The 18,751-nt window shown below is 46.4% G+C and overlaps 1 protein-coding gene across 12 annotated transcripts in view; it reads right to left on the bottom strand.

Annotated features, from left to right (window-relative positions):
- Positions 1-18,751, bottom strand: part of spdl1 (spindle apparatus coiled-coil protein 1) — a 232,230-nt gene that overhangs the window by 15,875 nt on the left and 197,604 nt on the right. For 2 of the 12 annotated variants that reach the window (XM_049740259.2, XM_049740288.2), the window contains one exon: positions 2,900-3,670. The exons of the other annotated variants lie outside the window; for them this stretch is intronic. In XM_049740259.2, the coding sequence (XP_049596216.1) occupies positions 3,484-3,670 (187 nt within the window). In that variant the 3' untranslated portion in view covers positions 2,900-3,483. Of the gene's footprint in view, positions 1-2,899; positions 3,671-18,751 lie in introns of those variants that run through there. 12 annotated transcript variants of the gene reach the window in all.

The raw sequence follows: 18,751 nt of genomic DNA, 5'->3' as shown, positions 1-18,751 counted from the left end.
CACGAGCTATGGGTCGTGACCGAAAGAACGAGATCCCGGGTACAAGCGGCCGAAATGAGTTTTCTCCGCAGGATGTCAGGGCTCTCCCTTAGAGATAGGGTGAGAAGCTTGGTCATCCGGGAGAGACTCGGAGTAGAGTCTCTACTCCTCCACCTTGAGAGGAGCCAGATGAGGTGGCTCGGCCATCTTATCAGGATGCCTCCTGGACGCCTCCCTGGGAGGTGTTCCGGGCATGTCCCACCGGTAGGAGACCCCGGGGACGACCCAAGACGCGCTGGAGAGACTATGTCTCTCAGCTGGCCTGGGAACGCCTTGGGATCCCCCGGGATGAGCTGGATGAAGTGGCTGGGGAGAGGAAAGTCTGGGAGTCCCTCCTAAATCTGCTGCCCCCGCGACCCGACCCCGGATAAGCGTAAGAAGATGGATGGATGATGGATATTAAGATGTGATTAAGATGATTTTGCATGATTTGAATGAGGCAAAATAACATGCTTTTTCTCTCGAATATATTGTTATAATCATTTGTTTCAGATGTAATTATTTTCTGCATGAAAATTAAATTTGGTGTTCAAAAAGTATTTTTTCAAACTTGAGTCTTGAAAAAGAGGAGGTCGTCTTATAATCGGGTCCATCTTGTATTCGGGCCAACACGATAATCACCGTCACCTGCCTCTCGTTACTTGTCATGTATTTAAGTCCCGTCTGCCTCTCACTCCCTTGTTGGATTGTTCTCATCTCTGTTTTCGTCTGTTTTGTCTCTTGTTTCCAGTCTTTGTCTCTGTTAGTTTCTGTTCCTGTCTGTCAGGGTTTTCCAGATTATCCTTATCGTATGATTATGTTGGAATGCAACCTGTAATAAATAACCTGGTTCGATTAGTTTTATGCTTATAGTGGAATGTAACCGGTAATAAATAACCTAGCTTGTCCCATCCTACACAACGTCGTAAAACACCACCTGATATGTTTTGACTAGAGGACAAGGGCTTTCTCTATCCAGTCCACTCTTACCCCCACTCTGTTTTTCTTAATAAATATGCTCTTGCAGGAGGGAGTCGGACTTCATTTCAATCATCGCTGTATGCACAGCAACGAATGGACTCTCCACCTGCAGGTGTCTAAAAGGACTTGCTTGTTTCCCGTGTGGTTCTTGCAAAATAAGTTAGAGCAGGGGTGGGCAAAGATTTTGACTTGCGGGCCGAATTGGGTTCTAAATTTTGACCGGGGGGCAGAACCAGGAGCAGATGGATGTAGTGTTTGTGTGAAGCAATATAAACGACCTGTAAAGGTCATTGCATAAAAGGTTTTGGCCTTTAGTAGGTAGTAAAGCATGGATATTCAAAAAAGTTTTTTGAAAACAAATGCATTTATTAACAGCATTAAAAAAAAAAATCCCTAAAAAACTGCTATCAGTGATTCTCATAAAATACGACACTGTTATTATGAATAACAGTCTCCATCACTTCAGTGCCTGCAGGTCAGATTAATGAAAGATGTTTATCTTATGAGATCACATCAAACGGCAAACATTCTGACCAAATATATCATCTTGAAGAATCGGTGAAAGCATACATCCAAATAAAGTAATCAAAACGGCAACACGGTGAGGGGTATCTGAAAATCAGAGCAGAGTTTTAACTCACAAACACCTGGTAACAGAGGTGAGGAAACGGGAAACACTTCCTTAAAGTAAGCCTTAAGAACTTTACAGGTTAAGATTAGTCACAAACAGGTGGTGCATCAATGTCCTTGAGCATCCTGCATAGTTTGAAAATGAGAATTGTCGCTAGTTTCAATCCCTGCTATTTGTACAGATCATATTCAAAATGCATTTTTTTACAACAAACTTGAAAGCCTCCCCTTCATTTTCAGTGGGAACAGTGTTGTTGGTCTCCCTTTTTTTGCTAGTGTGTTATAGTCTGGAGTAAAATTTGTTGTGGCAATTCTTAGGAGAGATCCGAGGTGTTGGTCCGTTTACCTAGATCTGTGACGGGTTGATGTTGATGTTCATGTGGCTGAACGTCACGTCGCGCACGTCGAGCCAAATTGGCCACTCTTTTTAAACACTCGGCACTCAGTGTCCACCTTGCTTTTCCTTGTGCGACTCATTTTAATGGAAGGATTCCAGGGGAAGGTTTGTTGGTGGCTTTAGCGTAAAACTGTATCCGAAAGCTCGGCGCGCAAATTACAAGAATGCTGTCGTCACAGCCCACGTTCAAAATTCGGCACTGATACAAATAGAGCGCGAGTGCGCCATTTCCGTACTACTGAGTACGTACACGTACTTGTGAGTGTGCACCGAGCTTTCTGACACCGCTTCCGGTAGTAACTGCGCAGGCGATTGGTTCCCCATCTACTGGGGAAACACAGTCATTGCAGGCAAAATGACCGAAAAAAAATGTTTAATAATACAATTTATTTAGGGTTGGCGGGCCGGATTAAACGGTCCCGTGGGCCGGATGTGGCCCGCGGGCCGTAGTTTGCCCATACCTGAGTTAGAGTGAGCACAACTCTAACAGTGTCTGCGATTCGGTCTGTCTGTTTCCCCTCAACTTCCCTTCCAACTCCCTTTTCCCTCAATAAACCCTGGTCCAAGCTGCATTTGGTCGCCCTGGCTCCATTCCACCCGACAGGATAAGCGACAGCTGCGGTCCTCAACCTTTTAAGCACTAAGGACCGGATTAATGTCAGACAATATTTTCATGGACCGGCCTTAACTTAGGCTACTAGCCTAGTAGCGGATCAATACAACAAAATGACACGACCGGCATATGGTATAATAATAAATGTGAATCCACTGTGTACCCCTATGCAACAACATGTGTAATGTCATGTTCACGTCACCGAGGTGTCGGAGAGAGTCCAGTCCATTTTTCAAAATAAAAGATCATTCAGACTCAGATAAATAAAACAGAAATAATGCAAGTTATTTATTCTTTCTTGTGCAGCCCGGTACCAAATGATCAACGGTCTGGTACCGGAGCTTGGGGGGAACTGACCGACAGAACTTCTGTCAGGGACTGTACTAACACTGTCCAGTTTAAAGAATAAACAGCTTTTTTGTTTGTCCAAATAAAGAACCAAAGTCATCTTTATTGTTTCCAATTAATAGACTAGAAAGACAGGCTATATTTTCCTGTTCACTGCAAATACATAGAACAGTATAATACAGGATGTGATGCAACTGAGTATGGACAGAGGATGAGGCTAAATGCTCAACTCTGAAGAATTACTGACAAAAATTGTTCAAAGACATTGTACATGCTCGGATGTTTATGATAAATTGACTCTAAACAGCCAGTGCATCACAAATCATGTTGAACATTTGATTGACGCGGTCAAGAATGTACTAAACTGAAAGTATATTTCACAAAGTAGGGACACAACTATTATTCCAATAATAAACAAAATGAAAATATTGAAAATCTTGGCACTATTGCATGTATACATTAGTACTGATCCGGTTGCCAGAATTATAGGAGGTTCCTACTGTGGAAAACATTGGGATTCTATAGTGCTTTCAGAACAGACATGCATTATCTGAACATTTGGGTTTTTTTTCCTTTCCTCTGCTTCATCAGACTCGTGATGCTCCCCCTTTTTCCTCTCCTCTGTTTCATTCTTCTTGTGGTGCTCCTTCTTTACCAGCACATTGTAACTGGTCACATGAGCGCTGAGGAGGAAAAGAACAAAAATACAATCCAATGAGTCCATGAAAACCTGCTTCCCACTAAAAAATCCTCTTTCCTAGTAATGCAGCGAGGGGAGAAAAAGGATGATGAGCTTTTCAGGCAGTAACGAAGCCATCAAAGGAAATTTGATCATCATTGGATGCCCGGAGGAATGAGGACACAAGTTCCCGTTAGCTTCATGCTAACTAGCAAATAGAATGATAGCATTTAAAATTGACCAAAACAACAATCATTTCAGGAAATGGGTCGATGGTTAGGTCAGACCACCCTGGGATACTTTGTTACGGGAAACACATGCCAACATGGAGCTGCGCGTAAAAGGTGGCTCTCATTGTTGTGAACAGCCAGTGACTTGTCGTTTTTCCATGTATCAGTTGTTATAAAGTTGCTGATTCTTTATGCTTTGTCCTTTTATTAGTTCATTGTATCATTACCCTGAATTCATAATGCAGGGGGTGTCAAACTAATTTTTGTCGCGGGCCGCATCGTAGTTGTAGTTTCTTTCTGAGGGCCATTATGACTGTCAACACCATATATTACATACAGTATAGGCTACACAACAAACTGATAACTAGTTTTGAAATCATAGACTAGTAGAAACTATTCAAATATTTTAAAAAGATGAAAGTGAATAAACATTGCTAGCAATAGCTCTATTTTTCAAAAGTCAAGACAATTAGTCATTTTTAAAGTCCATCCACAATGTGTCTTTGCGGGCTAAGTAAATTGATGTGGTGGGACGTATGTGGCCCTTGGGCCTTGAGTTTGACACCTATGCCATAATGTATCAGTTGCTATGAAGTTGATATGCTTTGTCCTGTTGCTATGTCAACCTTTATTCTGTCATATAGACCTGGTGTTTTACAGTAAATAAGCTCAGGTTACTCAGAGTGTCGAGCTTTCTTCCAGGTAGAACGTCAAGTTTTCTTGAGTACTCAATGTCACGCGCCTGCGGCACCTGTCACTCAATCTGTCACCTGCTCACCCTCTTCCTATTTAAACCTCGCGATCCAATCATTCCCTTGTCAGTCTGTTCCGTCATGCCACTTGTTCGTAGACTGCTCTCGTTTTGCCTGACTCCCGTTACCGACCCGGTCCGTGTACTGACCCGTCGAGCCCTGATGACCGCCTATCCTGACCATCTGCTTGCTGCCTGCTCCCGACCACAATACTCCCTGCTCTGCTGCGCGCTCGCTCTGCTGCCTTTCCCACCAGGTGGTGTCCAGCCCTCAGCCAGTCAGCCCTGGTGAAGGAAGCTTTCGATCGCTATGCCGCCAGTCTCGTCCAACAGTCTCGTCCCGGCACGGCCGGCATTCCAGCCCGACCACTGCTCCAGTGTTCCACCTTCCTCTTCCCCTGTAACAATAAAGTCTGTGTCGCTCTGCATTTGGTTGTCCAGTCTGATCCGTCACACCCAGGCCTGCTTTCTGTTGATACTTGATAAAGACTTTACTTTTCAACATTCATGTCATGTCTGCTTCTGGGTCCATATCCGGCTCCACACGTGACAGTTCGCGCTTAGCCTGTCACGGATCCAGCAAGCTTAATCATGTTCCATCGAGCCAACATCACCCACTTGCTCCAAACAATCTCTTCACCCCCAATCAGGAAGTGATCATCTCACCGGCTGCTGCTTTGCCAGGAGTCCCTCTTTTACTTGATGGGTCGCTCAGGACGTCACAAGCCCTGATTACCCCACTATTGCCCTCAGCCTGCCGACCACCCCCTTGCCTTTTTTCCACCGCTCCCTAACTTGTCCTAGCTTCTCATGCTCTTCTCGATGTATCAGTTGTTATAAAGTTGCTGATCCTTTATGATTTGTCCTTTTGTTATAAGTTTATTGCGTCATAAGCCTGATTCCATATTGTATCAGTTGCTTTGCAGTTGTCGTTTCCCTTATATGCTTTGTCCTGTTGTTATGTTGTACTTGTGACCGGTCGGTGACTCGTTGTTTCTCGATGTATCAGTTGTTATAAAGTTGTTGATCCTTTCTTTGATTTTTTGTCCTTTTGTTCGAAGTTTATTGTGTCATAAGCCTGATTTCATAATGTATCACTTGCTATGCAGTTGTCGTTTCCCTTATATGCCAAGTCCTGTTATGTCAACCTTTATTCGGTCATATAGACCTGCTGTCTTACAGTATATAAGCTCCAGTTACTCAGAGAAGTTGTCAATAAGTTGTGAGTGCATCAAGGTTTTTTCCAGGGCTAGAACGTCTAGTTCCCCTGAGTGCCCAGCCCTGCTTTCTGTTGATACTTGAAAAATACTTTGTTTTTCAACTTTCGTTTTATGTCTGCTTCTGGGTCCATATCCAGCTCAACACTTGACACTCAGTCTGAAAAACATTTGAGGCACTGCGACCAGAGTGCCACACAGCCAAACACAAGAACAAAACGTCTCTGAACAAAAAGGAAACATTTGGACCTTCGGGTGGCCCGATGTGCTAGCAGGGAAACAAAGGTACAGGCCCCAGACCCTCTCCCATTCCGGCGGATTCATAAAATGGCAGCGCCCGGAGCAGGAGAGCCAAAAGACAAGAGCGTCCAGGAAAGAGACAAGACAGGAAAACACAAAGTGGCATGAGCTTATAGTCTGCAGACCCAATGCCATAAGCCAAAAGCTTCTCATGTGGAGGCGAACAACTATTTTAGTCATTCTTCTTGGCTACTGAGGAATCATTTGAATGGTTGTTTGAGCTGGCTAACAGATTGCGGTCAAAAGTTTTGTACTTGAAAAAAAATTGAATCTAAAAATAAATATGTTGAGCTTGAGTTTTGAAAAAATATATACCGTAATTTCCGGACTATAAGGCGCACCTAAAAACCTAAAATTTTCTCAAAAGCCGACAGTACGCCTTATAGTCCGGTGCGCCTTACATATGGATTATTTGATGAATTTGTTGATCCATACTGGTTGTACACAGTGCTCTGCCAAAATGTTTCAGTCCGTTTTAGTACGACTAGTAAATTACAAGGTCGCATCGCTTCACAGCATTACAGAAACCGTGGTCAGGGGGCGTCACTGAATAGCTGTTGTACCTGTGAGGCTATTTAATTTTAAAATAGGCTGCTCCGTTAATGTTTCGAGTAAATTTACGGATCGATATGGAAGGGAAACACAGGTAAGCAGTACCAATGTGTTACATCAAACTTTAGTCAGTTCGGATCATTTTATAGGAGATCGTTTGAGAAACGCGATTGTTTACACTTTGCTGCTCATGGGAGTCTGCGAGCTGAGGCTCGTGGGAGTTTGCGGGTGGCTAATGCTATAATGATAACTGCTATACACACGAGGCTATTTCATGTCAAAATAGGCTGCTCTGTTAATGTTTCGAGTAAATTTACGGATCAATATGGAAGGGAAACATAGGTAAGTAGTACCAATGTGTTAGATCGAACTTTAGTCAGTTCCGATCTATTTATAGGAGATCGTTTGAGAAACGCGATTGTTTACACATTGCTTAGGCTCATGGGAGTCAGCGAGCTGAGGCTCATGGGAGTTTGCGGGTGGCTAATGCTATAGTGATAGCTGCTATACGCACGAGGCTATTTCATGTCAAAATAGGCTGCTCTGTTAATGTTTTGAGTAAATTTAAGGATTGATATGGAAGGGAAACATAGGTAAGCAGTAGCAATGTGTTAGATCGAACTTTAGTCAGTTTTGATCATTTTATAGGAGATAGTTCGAGAAACGCGATTGTTTACAGAGGGCTAATTGGTTATTGGCTAGTGGATGTATACCACAACCCTAGTCAACCTTAGTTTGTTGCAGTATAGCTTCTATTTTATGCGCCTTTCACTCTGGTGCGCCATATATATGAAATAATTTCTAAAATAAAAAATTCAATGAGGGTACGCTTTATAATCCAGTGCGCCTTTTGGTGCGAAAAATATGGTAATGTACTCAATAAAAAAAAATTGAACTACTTCCACATAATGAGTGATTATATTTTTCTCATTCCAAACATTTTCCGTTTTCACAAAATTCGCAAATCTACAGCAAAATGTTCCCATTTATTCTTAATGGCACATTCAACATTTCACATTTACATCGTTCCCAATATTGTCAAGTTAAAAAAATCGCATTTAAAATTTGCGCAAGATTTCGTTTTTCACTTCAAATTTCAAAGTTACAAAGTTTAGAGGAACGTGCGTGTAAGAAAGAATAACAAATGACTCTTCAACTTACAAAATCAACTAAAACTAAATCTAACAATAAATCAACAGAGGGACAGCCTTATTACATGGCAGTGGCACATATGCACACAACACATGCAAACTGGCATACATACACGCGCGGGCACACACACAGTTTTTAATGGCACCCTGGGGGGGGGCTGAATAAATCCATAACTTTTCTGTTCTCCTCCAGCACCTTTCTTTTTTTGTCCCTCTCCCTCTCTGCACCGCCTTTCCTCTTCTTTTTACCACGTTCGACGTCCATTATCCTCACTTGCACCACTCGCTAGCTACACACACCACAGCAGCCGGCACCTGACATACACTACCGTTCAAAAGTTTGGGGTCACCCAAACAATTTTGTGTTTTCCATGAAAACTCACACTTATTCACCACCAAACGTTGTGAAATGAATTGAAAATAGAGTCAAGACATTGACAAGGTTAGAAATAATGATTTGTATTTGAAATAAGATTTGTTTTACATCAAATTTTGCTTTCGTCAAACAATCCTCCATTTGCAGCAATTACGGCATTGCAGACCTTTGGCATTCTAGCTGTTAATTTGTTGAGGTAATCTGGAGAAATTGCATCCCACGCTTCCAGAAGCAGCTCCCACAAGTTGGATTGGTTGGATGGGCACTTCTTGCGTACCATACGGTCAAGCTGCTCCCACAACAGCTCAATGGGGTTCAGATCTGGTGACTGCGCTGGCCACTCCATTACCGATAGAATACCAGCTGCCTGCTTCTGCTCTAAATAGTTCTCGCACAATTTGGAGGTGTGTTTGGGGTCATTGTCCTGTTGTAGGATGAAATTGGCTCCAATCAAACGCTGTCCACTGGCTATGGCATGGCGTTGCAAAATGGAGTGATAGCCTTCCTGATTCAGAATCCCTTTTACCCTGTACAAATCTCCCACCTTACCAGCACCAAAGCAACCCCAGACCATCACATTACCTCCTCCATGCTTAACAGATGGCGTCAGGCATTTTTCCAGCATCTTTTCATTTGTTCTGCGTTTCACAAACGTTCTTCTTTGTGATCCAAACACCTCAAACTTGGATTCATCCGTCCACAACACTTTTTTCCAGTCTTCCTTTGTCCAATGTCTGTGTTCTTTTGCCCATCTTAATCTTTTTCTTTTGTTGGCCAGTCTCAGATATGGCTTTTTCTTTGCCACTCTGCCCTGAAGCCCAGAATCCCGCAGCCGCCTCTTCACTGTAGATGTTGACACTGGTGTTTTGCGGGTACTAGTTAATGAAGATGCCAGTTGGGGACCTATGAGGCGTCTGTTTCTCAAACTAGAGACTCTAATGTACTTATCTTCTTGCTCAGTTGTGCAACGCGGCCTCCCACTTCTTTTTCGACTTTGGTTAGAGCCTGTTTGTGCTGTCCTCTGAAGGGAGTAGTACACACCGTTGTAGGAAATCTTCAATTTCTTAGCAATTTCTCGCATGGAATGGCCTTCATTTCTAAGAACAAGAATAGACTGTCGAGTTTCAGATGAAAGTTTTTCTGGCCATTTTGAGCGTTTAATTGACCCCACAAATGTGACGCTCCAGATCTGAACCCCATTGAGCTGTTGTGGGAGCAGCTTGACCGTATGGCATGCAAGAAGTGCCCATCCAACCAATCCAACTTGTGGGAGCTGCTTCTGGAAGCGTGGGGTGCAATTTCTCCAGATTACCTCAACAAATTAACAGCTAGAATGCCAAAGGTCTGCAATGCCGTAATTGCTGCAAATGGAGGATTCTTTGACGAAAGCAAAGTTTGATGTAAAACAAATCTTATTTCAAATACAAATCATTATTTCTAACCTTGTCAATGTCTTGACTCTATTTTCTATTCATTTCACAACGTTTGGTGGTGAATAAGTGTGACTTTTCATGGAAAACACAAAATTGTTTGGGTGACCCCAAACTTTTGAACGGTAGTGTACGTACGTGACACACCCCTTCCTTCACACGCGCTCTGTGTGGTTCATATGAACTGTGGGGGCGGGTGTTAATTGATATAAACCAATCATCTTTCCCTCCTCACATGCACCTGGCCTGAGTGGCCTAAGTAGCCTGGCCTGTCTCTCTGATAGGCGCGCTGCTGCACTGGCAGACTTAAAAAAAAAAAAAAACAGAGACAATTTGACAACATCCCAACAGCCCGTAGCCGGCCAATCCTAGGCCGGCGCTACGGGAATACTCCCAGTTCTCCCTATGGGCGTGCATACTGCTCTCTCTGATAATTTGACTCTGCAACAGTTGCTGAATGTGAGCTCGCACCAACTCATACTGCAAGGGATAAATACGTCTATAGGGATGTCGGACCGGCGTTTCATCCAAAAGTGAGCTCTCATTTGTGATTAAATTAGTACCACGCACATCAAAATCGCTGCATGCAAACACATCCTAATAATTAGGAAGTAATCCTCTGGCCTTCTGCTCCTCCTCTCCCTATAGATTTTCGAAATTAGGCAGGTCTAAATGAACACGTTCTATAACATTCTGACTGGACACCACTTTGTGAGTCAACTGAAATTTCTACGTGTATAGCCCTGAGCTAGGGCATAATTGATTTACAACAAAGCTCCCATTTAAATGGGCTGGAAATGCTCCAAGCACTCATGCATGTAACCGGACTAAAATGGCACCAATGCAAAGGGCAGTGGAGTCCATATACAGGTGACAATTGAGACATTGTCATGCCGGTAAATGAGGTTATACACAGTTTAAATCATCCAAATTCTGTTTATGGAAACATGAGGCGAGTGTTCATAAAATCAAAATTGACAATAATCGGCCAAACTACCCAAATCACAGATGAGCCTGTGCAATAATATAGGGCTAGACCAGATATGGGCAAACTACAGCCCGCAGGCCACATCCGGCCCACAAAATCAGATTTTTTTTATTATTAAACATTTTTGGGGTCAGGCGGCTCGGTGGAGCACTGGGTAGCACGTCCGCCTCACAGTTAGGAGGGTGCGGGTTCGATTCCACCTCCGGCCCTCCCTGTGTGGAGTTTGCATGTTCTCCCCGGGCCCGCGTGGGTTTTCTCCGGGCACTCCGGTTTCCTCCCACATCCCAAAAAAAAGTGCTTGGTAGGCCGATTGAGCACTCCAAATTGTCCCTAGGTGTGAGTGCGAGTGCGGATGGTTGTTTGTCTCTGTGTGCCCTGCAATTGGCTGGCAACCGATTCAGGGTGTCCCCCGCCTACTGCCCGTTGACAGCTGGGATAGGCTCTAGCACGCCCGTGACCCCCGTGGGGACGAAGCGGTTCAGAAAATGGATGGATGGATGGATTTTTTGGGTCATTTTCTCTGCAATCACTATGTTTCCCCAGTAGATGGTGCAGGTTTAAGCTCACACTCAGGGTCACAATGTACCCTCAAGTAGATCTCGAGCCCCCACCAAATGAATGATGGTATTTGCTAGTTGATGAGGAACAAGAAGCGTTAGTAGGCGTGCCAGACGCAATATGGAGTGTAGGTCCAGCTGATGTTGGACTTATGATAAATGTTACCCCCAGTTCAAATAAAGGGAAAAACTGGCTACAAGCCACGACTTAGGAAATATCCGCTAAAGCCAGATGCGGAGGAAGGAATAAAGTCAGGGAAGGCCATAACAATATACAGACAGTCAGTAGGCTGATGATGTTGACGATTTACAAGACATCTTCAAACACAGGGAGAGCATCGCCCCAAACACAGAAAAACAATTATTGCTGAAAAAAGGGGCCACCTTGGACAATGATCTTTATAGCGGCCCAGATGACAAACCGTGGTTGCCACGTTCTTTGTTCTCCTGGGCGGCGGCTGTAACGCACGGACTTTGTCACGTGGGATCGGAGGGAATGATTGATCAAGTAAATAAGAAGTTTACACAATATGCAAATACATTTTGTAGACAATGGCTGATATGCATAAGGAATAACCCTCAGGGAAATGTGAGACCTAGAAGAGGCTCATTTCCCGAACAAGAACATCCATTCCATACGATACATATGGACTTTATTCAATTATCAAAATCAAAGGGTTATGAATATTGCCAAGTAATTATTGATGCGTTTTCAAAATGGGTTGAAATATTCCCTACAGCCAAGCCGGACTCCCTAACGGTGGCTAAAGCATTGTGCAAACAGATTTTGGAATCCCGAGAGTTATTAGAAGTGACAATGAGTCTCACTTTGTTAATGAAGTTATTAAAAGATTGTCAGAACATTTTAAAACACACCTAAAAAGCATTGTATTTACCATTCAAGGAGTGCTGGCCTAGTTGAACGAGCAAATCAAACAATTAAAACCAAGTTGGTAAAGACAATGAAAGAGACTGGGAGACCATGGGCTGGTTGTGTTGATATTATAAAAAATGAACATGCACATTTGGAAGCCATATCCGACTACCACACTTGCTCAACAATGGAGGTCAATAATAAAGTTAACAAGGTTGCCTGACAATTTGGTAATAACAGTAAATATGACAAATCAGCAGAATTCATCCACATGTATCCTGTTGAGAATCTACGCCTATTACCCAGGTACCGAAAAAGATCCCTGTGTCGATATGATTGTCTGCAGGGACCCCTTGTTATTAACACCAAGTCACACATATATTTCTGTTGGCCGCGCAACCGCTAAGATTCAAGTGTTTGATCCCTATAAGGTGTCCCCAAACAAGATAATTTATCTGGCTACAGGAACTGATGTCACAATGAACATGGGTTGCAGCTGCGCAGCAGGCTTCTCAGGGTGTGAATGAGGACTGTGTGGTCTCCCTTAAAGCTCGACCATCACTCCTCCCTACTTCTGCTATTCCTGATACTGTTGATTGTAGTTTGCTAATCTCATCTACCATAAATGTAACATTCACTTCATCTCCAGTCTGTAACACGTTTGGAAATGCTTATCCTCCGCTTAAAAAAATCACCACCCCCCTATTTCCAAGTGCCACATGAGGGCGAGAACGTTTGTGTTGTTAACAATTGCACAGGATCTGAGTGTTCACCTGTAGGATTCATTCCCAGCGGCTTGTGTAAAAAAACTGTCTCTGCCATCAGGCATCCAACTTGGATACCAGAGGAGGGATGTCTGGTGGTGGTGTGGGAGCGACATCCTCAGAGGACATCTCCCAAAAGATTGGACATGGTCTTGCTCACATGTAGCACTGATCTTCTCGCCCCACATTGCTGTTATGGCGCCTAACCATCAAAAGAGGCTAAAATGATACGTCCATCTTCTGGATATGAGTCCTAAGCCTACCTACGTCAGTGCCATACGTAGGGAGGTACCCCAGGAGCACAAATTTGCGGACCAAATGGGTCCTAATCCCATCTACATTGACGCCATTGGGGTAACCCGGGGGTACCAAATGAGTACAAATTAGTGGACCAAATTGCAGCAGGGTTTGAATCTATTTTCCTGTGGGTAACACCAAACAAGAATGTGGACTGTATCAACTACATATACTACAATGTTCTCAAATTAACAAACTATACTCTTGCTCTTGGTCTGGCGCTTACTGAACAGCTCGATGCGACCTCACTGACAGCATTCCAAAATCGCATGGCGTTAGACATGCTGCTTGCTGAGGCTGGGGAGTTTGCTCCATTTTTCAAGATCAGTGTTGCATGTTCCCTGGAGGCGGGGCTCGAAGGCGAGCGTCTGGTGGCCGGGCCTTCGCCCATGGGGCCCGGCCGGGCATAGCCCGAAATGGAAACGTGGGTCCCCCTTCCCATGGGCTCACCACCTGTGGGAGGGGCCGAAGGGGTCGGGTGCAATGTGAGCTGGGCGGCAGCCAAAGGCGGGGACCTTGGCGGTCTGATCCCCGGCTGCAGAAGCTGGCTCTTGGGACATGGAATGTCACCTCTCTGGCTGGAAAGGAGCCCGAGCTGGTGTGTGAGGCAGAAAGATTCCGACTAGATATAGTCGGACTAGCCTCCACACACAGTTTGGGTTCCGGTACAAGCCCTCTCGAGAGGGGCTGGACTCTCTTCCACTCTGGAGTTGCCCACGGTGAGAGGCGTCGAGCAGGTGTGGGTATACTTATTGCCCCCCGGCTGGGCGCCTGCACATTGGGGTTCACCCCGGTGAACGAGAGGGTAGCCTCCCTCCGCCTTCGGGTGGGGGGACGGGTCCTGACTGTTGTTTGTGTCTATGCACCAAACAGCAGCTCAGAGTACCCACCCTTCTTGGGGTCCCTGGAGGAAGTGCTGGATAGCGCTCCTTCTGGGGACTCTATCGTTCTACTGGGTGACTTCAATGCTCACGTGGGCAATGACAGTGAGACCTGGAAGGGCGTGATTGGGAGGAACGGCCCCCCTGATCTGAACCCGAGCGGTGTTCTATTGTTGGACTTCTGTGCTCGACACGGATTTTCAATAATGAACACCATGTTCAAACATAAGGGTGTCCATGTGTGCACTTGGCACCAGGACACCCTAGGCCGCAGTTCGATGATCGACTTTGTAGTCGTGTCATCGGATTTGCGGCCGCATGTTTTGGACACTCGGGTGAAGAGAGGGGCGGAGCTGTCAACTGATCACCACCTGGTGGTGGGCTGGCTCCGATGGTGGGGGAAGATGCCGGTCCGACCTGGCAGACCCAAACGCTCTGTGAGGGTCTGCTGGGAACGTCTGGCAGAATCTCCTGTCAGGAAGAGCTTCAACTCCCACCTCCGGCAGAGCTTTTCCCACGTCCCGGGGGAGGCGGGGGACATTGAGTCTGAGTGGACCATGTTCCGCGCCTCCATTGTTGAGGCGGCCGACCGGAGCTGTGGCCGTAAGGTCGTTGGTGCCTGTCGTGGCGGCAACCCCCGAACCCGCTGGTGGACACCGGCGGTAAGGGATGCCGTCAAGCTGAAGAAGGAGTCCTATCGGGCCGTTTTGGCCTGCGGGACTCCGGAGGCAGCTGACAGGTACCGGATGGCCAAGCGGAACGCGGCTTCGGCGGTTGCTGAGGCAAAAACCCGGGCGTGGGAGGAGTTCGGTGAGGCCATGGAGAATGACTTTCGGACGGCTTCGAGGAAATTCTGGTCCACCATCCGGCGTCTCAGGAGGGGGAAGCAGTGCAACGTCAACACTGTTTACAGTGGGGATGGCGTGCTGCTGACCTCGACTCGGGACGTCGTGAGTCGGTGGGGAGAATACTTCGAAGACCTCCTCAATTCCACCTACACGCCTTCCATTGAGGAAGCAGGGCCTAGAGACTCTGAGGCGGATTCTCCAATCTCTGGGGTCGAAGCCACTGAGGTAGTTAAAAAACTCCTCGGTGGCAAGGCCCCGGGGGTGGATGAGATCCGCCCAGAGTTCTTAAAGGCTCTGGATGTTGTGGGGCTGTCATGGCTGACACGCCTCTACAACGTTGCGTGGACATCGGGGACAGTGCCTCTGGATTGGCAGACTGGGGTGGTGGTTCCCCTCTTTAAGAAGGGGGACCGGAGGGTGTGTTCCAATTACAGGGGAATCACACTCCTCAGCCTCCCTGGTAAGGTCTATTCAGGGGTGCTGGAGAGGAGGGTCCATCGGGAGGTCGAACCTCGGATTCAGGAGGAGCAGTGTGGCTTTCGTCCTGGCCGTGGAACAGTGGACCAGCTCTACACCCTCGGCAGGATCCTCGAGGGTGCATGGGAGTTTGCCCAACCAGTCCACATGTGTTTTGTGGACTTGGAGAAGGCGTTTGACCGTGTCCCTCGGGAGGTTCTGTGGAGGGTGCTTCGGGAGTACGGGGTGCCAAGCCAACTGATAAGGGCGGTTCGGTCCCTGTATCACCGATGCCAGAGTCTGGTCCGCATTTCCGGCAGTAAGTCGGATTCGTTCCCAGTGAGGGTTGGACTCCGCCAAGGCTGCCCTTTGTCACCGATTCTGTTCATAATTTTTATGGACAGAATTTCTAGGCGCAGCCGAGGCGTTGGGGGGGTCCGGTTTGGGGACCTCAGCATCGCGTCTCTGCTTTTTGCAGATGACGTGGTGCTGTTGGCTTCTTCAGGCCGTGATCTCCAGCTCTCGCTGGAACGGTTCGCAGCCGAGTGTGAAGCGGTCGGGATGAGGGTCAGCACCTCCAAATCCGAGTCCATGGTCCTCGATCGGAAAAGGGTGGAATGCCCTCTCCGGATCGGGGATGAGATCCTGCCCCAAGTGGAGGAGTTCAAGTATCTTGGAGTCTTGTTCACGAGTGAGGGGAGGATGGAGCGTGAGATCGACAGGCGGATCGGTGCAGCGTCGGCAGTAATGCGGACCCTGTACCGGTCCGTTGTGGTGAAGAGAGAGCTGAGCCAAAAGGCAAAGCTCTCAATTTACCGGTCGATTTACGCTCCTACCCTCACCTATGGTCACGAGCTATGGGTCGTGACCGAAAGAACGAGATCTCGGATACAAGCGGCCGAAATGAGTTTTCTCCGCAGGATGTCCGGGCTCTCCCTTAGAGATAGGGTGAGAAGCTCGGTCATCCGGGAGAGACTCGGAGTAGAGTCGCTACTCCTCCACGTTGAGAGGAGCCAGATGAGGTGGCTCGGGCATCTTATCAGGATGCCTCCTGGACGCCTCCCTGGGGAGGTGTTCCGGGCATGTCCCACCGGTAGGAGACCCCGGGGACGACCCAGGACGCGCTGGAGAGACTATGTCTCTCAGCTGGCCTGGGAACGCCTTGGGATCCCCCGGGATGAGCTGGATGAAGTGGCTGGGGAGAGGGAAGTCTGGGAGTCCCTCCTGAAGCTGTTGCCCCCGCGACCCCACCCCGGATAAGCGGAAGAAGATGGATGGATGGATGGATGGATGGTGTTGCATGTTCATCCTTAATAATACAGCACCGGACGGTTTGGGTGTTAATACTCTCAAGGGACTCCAAATGTTGTCTGAAACCATGCACACTCACTCAGGTGTGGGTAATCCGGTCCTAGGTTGGTTCAATAACATGTTTGAGTCATGGAAAATAGCCATCATGCTGATATTAGTGATGGCGTGCGTGGCTATCACTTTACTGTTAGGGGTCGGGTGTGTTTGTGTTCCATGCCTGAAAAGTGTGTGGGATCTTTGATCGTATGTTTGAGGATGCTAGGATTAACCTGCACTGTGAAGTGGAGACGTTGAACGAAAATGATGTGGTCGACAGTTACGAATTTGAGATGGTGTAAAAGTTTATGATGACTGCACCGAAAATCGAAAGAATAAGTGTATGTTTGATCGTTCATTACACTTAAACAGGAGGGAAATGAGAAGGAAGTTCTATATAACCATATTATCAAATGTAATGTTTCAAGTATATCTTCAATCATATGTAATCATGTTAACATTCAAATGTAACGTTTCAAGTACAGGTCAGAAGTTGACCTTCTGACCACGTGGTGCAGGGACAACAACCTCCTGCTGAACGTCAAGAAGACCAAGGAAATCATCGTTGACTTCCGGAAGGGTCACACAACACACCTGCCGCTGATCATTGACGGTGCTGTGGTGGAGAGGGTGAGCTGCACCAAGTTCCTGGGGGTGCACATCAGTGAGGACCTCTCCTGGTCCGCAAACACCTCGTCACTGGCAAAGAAAGCTCAGCGCCGCCTGTACTTCCTGCGGAAGCTCAGGCGTGCATGTGCTCCTCAGGCAGTCCTGTCTACATTCTACCGTGGGACCATTGAGAGCGTCCTCACCAGTTGCATCGCTGTGTGGGGTGGTAACTGCACTGAACAGAACTTGAAGGCCCTGCAGCGCATAGTGAATACGGCTGGTAAGATTATTGGTGCTTCGCTCCCCTCCCTGAAAGACATTTACACCTCCCATCTCACCCGATAGGGGGGAACGAAATTTCGGTTTCTTTGTGTGTCTTTGGCATGTGGAGAAATTGACAATAAAGCTGACTTTGACTTTGTCTCAGAAAATTAGATTATTGTGATAAAGTTCTTTATTTTCTGTAATGCAATTAAAAAAACAAAAACGTCATAGATTCTGGATTCATTACAAATCAACTGAAATATTGCAAGCCTTTTAATATTTTAATATTGCTGATTATGGCTTACAGCTTAAGAAAACTCAAAAATCCTATCTCAAAAAACTTGAATATTTCCTCTGACCAAGTGAAAAAAGATTTAAAACAGCAAAACAAAATCAAAGATTTGAAAATGTCCATTAATGCACTCAGTACTTGTTTGGGAATCCTTTTGCACGGATTACTGCATCACTGCGGCGTGGCATGGAGGTAATCAGCCTGTGGCATTGCTGAGGTGTTATGGATGCCTGGGATGCTTCAATAGCAGCCTTTAGCTCATTTGCATAGTTGGGTCTGGTGTCTATCAGCTTCTTCTTCACAATACCCCACAAATTCTCTATGGGGTTCAGGTCAGGGGAATTGGCAGGCCAATCAAGGACAGTAATGCCCTGGTCAGTACACCATTTACTGGTGGTTTTGGCACCGTGGGCAGGTGCCAGATCATGCTGGAAAATGGAATCATCATCTCCATAGAGCTTTTCAGCAGACGGAAGCATGTAGTGCTCTAAAATCTCTTGGTACACAGTTGCATTCACTCTGGACTTGATGAAACACAGTGGACCAACACCAACAGCTGACATGGCTCCCCAAACCATCGCTGACTGTGGGAACTGACTGTGGATTTCAAGCAACTTGGATTTTGCTTCTCTCCAGCCTTTCTCCAGACTCTGGCGTCTTGACTTCCAAATGAAATACAAAACTTGCTTTCGTCTGAAAAGAGGACTTTGGACCACGCTGGAACTGTCCAGTGCTTCTTTTCCATAGCCCAAGTCAGACGCTTCTTCCGTTGTCTTGAGTTCAGAAGTGGCTTGACCGTGGCAATAAGGCTTTTGTAGCCCATTTCCTGGACACATCTGTGAACAATGCTGTTAAGGCTGCGGTCATCTCTCTTGGTTGTGCAGCGTTCCCTGCCACGTTT

Source organism: Syngnathus scovelli, chromosome 1 (genome assembly GCF_024217435.2).
Source record: "Syngnathus scovelli strain Florida chromosome 1, RoL_Ssco_1.2, whole genome shotgun sequence".
Taxonomy (NCBI): domain Eukaryota; kingdom Metazoa; phylum Chordata; class Actinopteri; order Syngnathiformes; family Syngnathidae; genus Syngnathus; species Syngnathus scovelli.
The sequence above is the reverse complement of the archived record's forward strand: the minus strand, read 5'-3'. Positions and strand labels throughout refer to the sequence as shown.